Below are 6,521 nucleotides of genomic sequence, written 5' to 3' on the forward strand. Positions count from 1 at the left end.
TGTGTCTGAAGACAGTGACACTGTATTCATACACATAAAATAAATCTTTAAAAAAAGAAAAAGAAAAATAAGAAAAAGTATCCTAGCTTGCTCATTTATTTACTAAGACTCTTAAATATCCCATGCCAGTCTCAAATTTAATATGTAGTTGACCTTGAACTTCTTCATCCTGTCACCATCTTCTCAGTTGGGATTATAGAAGAACCCTACAAGAAGCTAGGGATCAAATCAGGACTTTGCATGCTAGTCAAGCACTCTACCTACTGAGTTTCACGCCCAGCTCTATCATCTTCTGCCAATCTTGAACTCCTCAAGGAATCAAGATATTTAGCTTGTTACCCTTTTCAAAAACAGAGAAATTAAGCCTATATTTCAATGAAGGCACCTGCATTGTCTCAACTAAAGGTAAAAGAAAAAAGAGGAAGTAAAAAAGGTCTTTGATCAGTTAAAACGCCCCATATAGTTCACAGAACACATGAAGCCCTCTTCACTCAGAGCCTACTGGATCTTATTTTAGACACAATTTTAATAAGCTCCGTGATCTGGTTTCTTAGCCCACAACAGATGAGATGCAACCAACTGGAAAAGTGCTGGGGGTGGTGCTAGAAGATGCAAACACTCAAAGCATCAAAACCAAAACTAAAGGCCTATAAAGTCAGCAGAAAATCTCAAACACAGCAGACCACAGTCATTTGGTGTAGGTAAGGTAGACACACAAGATATACAGACACGGGGTTGGGGATTTGGCTCAGTGGTAGAGCGCTTGCCTAGGAAGTGCAAGGTCCTGGGTTCGGTCCCCAGCCCCGGGGAAAAAAAAAAAAAAAAGAGAGAGAAGATATACAGACACATACACACAAAGGATTAAAATCCCTGCCAGAACTATACTGTTTGTAATGTGTCTCTTTGGCAACTTTTACCTGAATTGCAGCCCAGGAATCTCTTAAGATATACATCTAAATAGTGCCCACTAAGAGATTTTTTTCATGGTTTGGGGTCTTATAGCTCACTCAATAGTAGGGTTTCTGTTAAGAATGTACAAGGCCCTTGGTTCAATGTTCAGCAATAAAAATAAAAAATGCTATAAAAATGGCCAAGATAGACTATGCATATATGAAATTCAAATTATAAAAAATGTATTTTTCGGGTTGTGGATTTAGCTCAGTGGTTAGAGCGCTTGCCTAGGAAGCGCAAGGCCCTGGGTTCGGTCCCCAGCTCCGAAAAAAAAAAAAAAAAAAAAAAAAAAAATGTATTTTTCACTAGGTGCTTGATGGTGCATACCTTTAATCCCAGCACTTGGGAGGCAGAGGCGGGCAAATTTCTTCTGTGAGTTTGAAACGTGGTCTACAGAGCAAGTTCTAGGACAGCCAAGGCTACACAGAGATCCTGTCTCAAAAAATAAAATAGTGGGCTAGAGAGACGGTCAGTGGTTAAGAGCACTGACGGCTCTTCCAGAGGTTCTGAGTTCAAATCCCAGCAACCACATGGTGGCTCACAACCATAATAGGATTTGATGCCCTCTTCTGGTGTGTCTGAAGACAGCTACAGTGTACTTATGTATAATAAAACAAACAAACAAATAAATAATAGTAAGTATGGGGCAGGAGGTCAGGCCAGAGCCCCTCACAACCTTTCAGTCCCACTGGGCTAGGGAACCCCATTTCCCCTGAGCAGCTGTGCTCTGACATCCTAGCAGCAAGGCAGGCATGCAGTCCAAGATATAAAGTATTTTCTGTAAGTGTCAAATTCAGACACAAATCTACATACAAAGAAGTAAGATTATGCTTCCTATCAAATGTAAAATTTTTTTTCAAATGTAAAATTTTAAGAATCTTCATACATCTGAAGTTGAAGGGGTATTCAACTAATTTTCTTCTTTTGACTTAACAGGAAAGGCTCAAAACCAAGACTGATTATACAGATAAAGCAAGTCTAGGGATTCCAGTGCAAATACACTGAATTGAGGATAAGACAGTTATAGTGTTATCTATACCCATTAAGCCTAATGTAAACTATATGCCACACAAAAGTCTGAAAAACCTGACTTCTTTTATTTTCACAGTAATTTTGACAAATAAAATGGGGTTTTTCTAGTTTCTGGCAGTCTAAGACAAGTCAAGCCATACTTGACTTCAAGAAAGGTTCTAGGACCAGGTGGTGGTGGCACATGCCTTCCATCCCAACATTTAGAGGCCGAGGCCGAGGCAGAGGCAGGAGGATCTCTGTGAGTTGGAGGTTGGTTTTGTCTACAGACAGAATTCTAGGATAGTTAGGGCTACATAGAGAAATCTTATCTTTTTTAAAACAACAAAAAAAAGGGTCTAGGTTATTAAATGGAGATGGAGGAGGGATGGACACACACACACACACACACACACACACACACACACACACACACACACACACACACACACACAAGAACAGTTTAGCTAGGTTGTGGTGCCATGAGGCACTGTGAGTTCAGAGATCAGCCTGGTCTACAGAGTAAATTCCAGGACATTTAGGACAAGGAGAAACCAGATCTTAAAAAACAATAACAAAACAATGCAGTTCAGGTAGCAGAGTGCTTGCCTAATATGTAAGAAACTCTGGGTTTGATTCCCAGAGCCACTTAACACCTGACAGGATGGCACATGTTTATAACCCTAGTATTCAAGAGGTAGAGGCCAAAGGAGCACAAATCAAGGTCATGTGCCCATACTTTAGGCCAGTCTGGCACACATACAACCCTGTATCAGGAGAACAGTTTGGGGGCAGGAGGGGCAGCTGAGCTAAGGGCATTTGTTGCTTTTGCTGATGACCCAGGTTGGAATCCCATATGGTGGCTCACAGCCATCTGTAACACCAGTTGCAGGTGACCAAACAGGCATATACAATGAGCACATTCATGTACAGGCAAAACATAAAGTGAAATGCGTAAATCTAAGAAATTTAATTAAAAGCTTGGATCATATAGATAGATGGCTCAGTTGGTAAAGGCAAACCCGATAACCCAAGTTCAATCTCTAGGACCCATAGAAAGGTCAAAGGAGAGACTTTACAAAGTTATCCTCACACTCCCATGAGGGCTGTGGTTGAAACACACACACACACACACACACACACACACACACACACACACACAAACACTTTTAAGGTCAAATGATCATTTTTAAACCTGATTTTTAAAAAAAGATTTACAAGAACTAAGGATATTGTTCAGGAGTAGAGCGTTTGCCTTAGCATGTGTAAGATCTTAGATTCAATCCCTAGTACTATACAAAAAGATGTGAAGGCAGGTATGGTGGTGGTGGTACATGCCTGAATCCCAGGACTCAGGACCAATACCAGCAGTGACAGCCTAACTCAAAAACAGCAAAAGGAGAAGGCTGTGGCGATGCACACACTTACTCCTGGCATTGGGAAGGCAGAGGGGCAAGCAGATTTGAGAGTTTGAGACCAGCACACAGTCAGAGCTGTTACACAGAGAAGAGAAAACAAAACAAAATACAGCAACAGAAACCATATTAGGAGGGCAAATGTTATTCAAGGATTTAAATGTATGTTTTGAGTCAGTGTCATCTCTGAAGAAGTCTGTACAGCACAGATATTAACATAAACACTAAAAGCTATTAACTTGATGGTTTAATCTCAGCACTCCAAAGACAGAGGCAAGTGGGTCTTGGAGTTGAGGGCAGCCAGAGTTAAAAGTTCCAAGCCAGCCAGAGCTAGTGAGACTCTACCTTTTAAAAAGAAGTACCTCTACAAATTATCACAAACCAAACTCCCTTTTCCCCATCTTTGGTAGGCATTCTTTACAGGTCTAACTCAACACTATTCAAACTGGTAACTTTCAATTAGACTCCATAAAGACTACTAAAGTCTTAGAAATATATATACATGTTACTTGGATGTTTATCTTTTACTTTGTTCTTATCCCTTACACTGTTTTTCTTTCGTTAAAGTTCAAACTAGAGCAATGACCCTTCTTCATTTTAGTACAAGATTTACTATCTAAAGTCTGCCCTTTGAGTTCTAAGAAATCAAAGAAAACAAAAGTTGTAAGATGCTAATTCACAGTAAGGAAAGGAATTAATTCCACAAGGTCTTGAATGAAGAATAAATGAGGACCAGTTGTTGAACAGTCTACTCGTCATTCTGTGTTTACTTCATCCTCCATTCTTTTGTATTCTTATCCCACCGGTCGTTAGGGGTAATCCCAGGTCCAGCCACTTACTCATATGATAATGATTTAATATATCCCATCTGAGGAGCCAAAAAAAAAAAAAAAAAAAAAAAAAAAAAACACCAAGCAAAACTCATCAGTGGGTAACTTCCTACTTCCAAGAGGAAAGAAAAGTAATACTAAATGATACTAAGAAGTTAACAATATCAGGGGTGCCCTAAATTTGAATCGAAGTCAATGCTCTCCATAGTGTTAAATCTCATTATTTATTAAATAAATGGATAACCTTTCACTTAAAAGAGTTAAGAAATTATTTCTAACCAAAAATAGAGCAAAATCCCTTCTAAATTGGGGAGTCTTCTCGAACATTGCATCTAATTTCAGCATTAAAATCATTTTGGGAGAAATCTGTGAAAGGGATTTCTCTGGCGGTTTTCAAAGTTCGGTTTTTTTCTGAACCGAATGGCTTCTACTGTCTACCAGTTGTTCCACTAGATCCAATCCTGCAAAACTGAAGGGTTAGTTTCTGAAGACATACACCAATCCCAAGGAATAAAACCCTTCTCCACTTAATTCCCTCCTCTTCCCGAGTGGCATTTTCTTACCTCGGACTTCCTACTCCACTTTCTAGACCAGTAAGGTGGACTTTCGTGACCAGCTAGCTGACCCAGAGTTAAGTGAACTCAAAAGAACATTCGTGGATCGAGCAAATGGGCCCTCTGGTCGGCCTGACTATGTCCTCGATCTCAGGCAGCTCTTGAAGGGCGCCAGAGTAGGGGGACAGACTGGGCGAGCAGTCCTATCGACCTCGGATCACAGGGCCGCCCAACTACCAGCCGCTCCACCCCTGCCCCCCACCCTCCCTACGCCGCCCCAAGTCCTTTCTCGGCCGGACAATAGCCCCAGAGAGCATCAAGTCTCAGGCTGAAGGGAGGCCTGGAAGGGCGTCGGGGATGAAGGCTGCGAGGACAAGAGCAACTTCGGCCTAAGCAAGGGCCCCGTGCCCGGGCCTTCCTGGGCGCCATCTCTGGGAGTGGGGTGTGAAGGCCGCCCCCTGGGGCCGGCGCCGGCAGAAGGAACCAGACGCCGCGAGCCCAGTGGAGGCGACCGCGGGAAGTGCAGGCCGCAGCCTATTCAGCGGGCCCGCCCAGCGGCCCATTCCCACAGTAAACCCCTGGCCGCTTACCTTGTGGATTCTCTTCAGAGCCATGGTGGGAAACGGTGGCGGCTGGCCCCGGGGCGGGGACGGGGACGGGGGAGGGACGGGGAAGGGGCTAAGGGGCTTGAGACCGCCCGAGCGGTCGCGAGTCGACCGGAGAACGGGGAGCTCCGGAGCGCGGATCCGACGAGCTGAGGGCCGAGGCCCACTCAGCTTCTGGGCCTGCCGCAGCGGTCACCGCATCACCCGGCGGCGGCCCCTTTATGCGCTGCTGCCACAGCCGCCGCCGCCGTAGCCTGCCTCTTCCTCGTAGGCTCAGCGCCGCCTCCTCGGCCGCCGTGGATCCCTCCGCCTGGGAGGAAGAGCCCCAAGCTCCAGGATCGCCGAGCGACTTACGGTGGCGGAGCCAGGGAAGCCTGCTTTCCTGCCTGGTGCAGGTGGACTAAGAGACGCGCGGGCGGGCGGCGCCGCCGGGGTGGGGCTGCCGGAGCGCGGGGTGGGCCCAGACCGAGGGACAGGTCGGGAGGCTCCGGGATTGGCGGGCCTGGGAGGGAGGGCCGGGCCGCGCCGGCGGCGGAGGGATACGGGCCGCCCCTGCCAGTACCGTACGCGCCTGCGCAGGCGCCGGCGCAGGCACAGCCGCAGAGGGGATGACGTCGCGAGGCAGGAGATCTCGCGAGAGTTTAGGCGCGGGTTCTAGACGCCCCCCTCCTCCCGCCAAGGCCTGAAGTCAGCTTCTGGTACCCTGTGTGCCTGCGCCTTCAAAGATCAAGAAACGCTTAAAGGCACGGGTTTTCCACATTGTTTAATCACCATCAGACTTGGAAGTAACTAATCCGACTGTCACTTTCCTGAAAAAGAAAGGGACTTTTCAAGGTCACACAAGTCTTCAGCCTCACTGCCACCCAAAAAAGAGGGTCCTAGAACTTGCTTGCACAGGGAGCCCTGAGACTGCCCGTCCCCCCCCAAAAAAAGACCTCAGCTGGACATGACTCGAATGTTATATACGCAACCACTGGCTTGTTAGCGTTAGGAAATAGGCCGTGTAGAATGAGGAAATACAAAAAGGATTTTTGGCAAGGTTTCATAACAAGTGGCAAAGTCGATCACCTCTCCTTAGAGAGGTGGACCCCCAAAGGCAAAAACCTTAGTTAGCCAGTCACACAGAATCTGTAAGTTAGAGGTTCTGTATGAGGAGGG

The 6,521-nt window shown here is 45.8% G+C and overlaps 1 protein-coding gene across 1 annotated transcript in view; it reads right to left on the reverse strand.

Annotated features, from left to right (window-relative positions):
- The window catches only part of Ube2d2 (ubiquitin conjugating enzyme E2 D2), a 37,627-nt gene extending 31,816 nt beyond the window's left edge, over positions 1-5,811 (reverse strand). Inside the window, exon 1 of the mRNA XM_032885419.1 lies at positions 5,349-5,811. Within this exon, the coding sequence (XP_032741310.1) occupies positions 5,349-5,372 (24 nt within the window). The 5' untranslated portion in view covers positions 5,373-5,811. The remainder of the gene's footprint in view (positions 1-5,348) is intronic.
- Positions 5,812-6,521: the final 710 nt, after the last annotated feature.

The sequence above is a fragment of the Rattus rattus genome, chromosome 15, assembly GCF_011064425.1.
Source record: "Rattus rattus isolate New Zealand chromosome 15, Rrattus_CSIRO_v1, whole genome shotgun sequence".
NCBI lineage: Eukaryota > Metazoa > Chordata > Mammalia > Rodentia > Muridae > Rattus > Rattus rattus.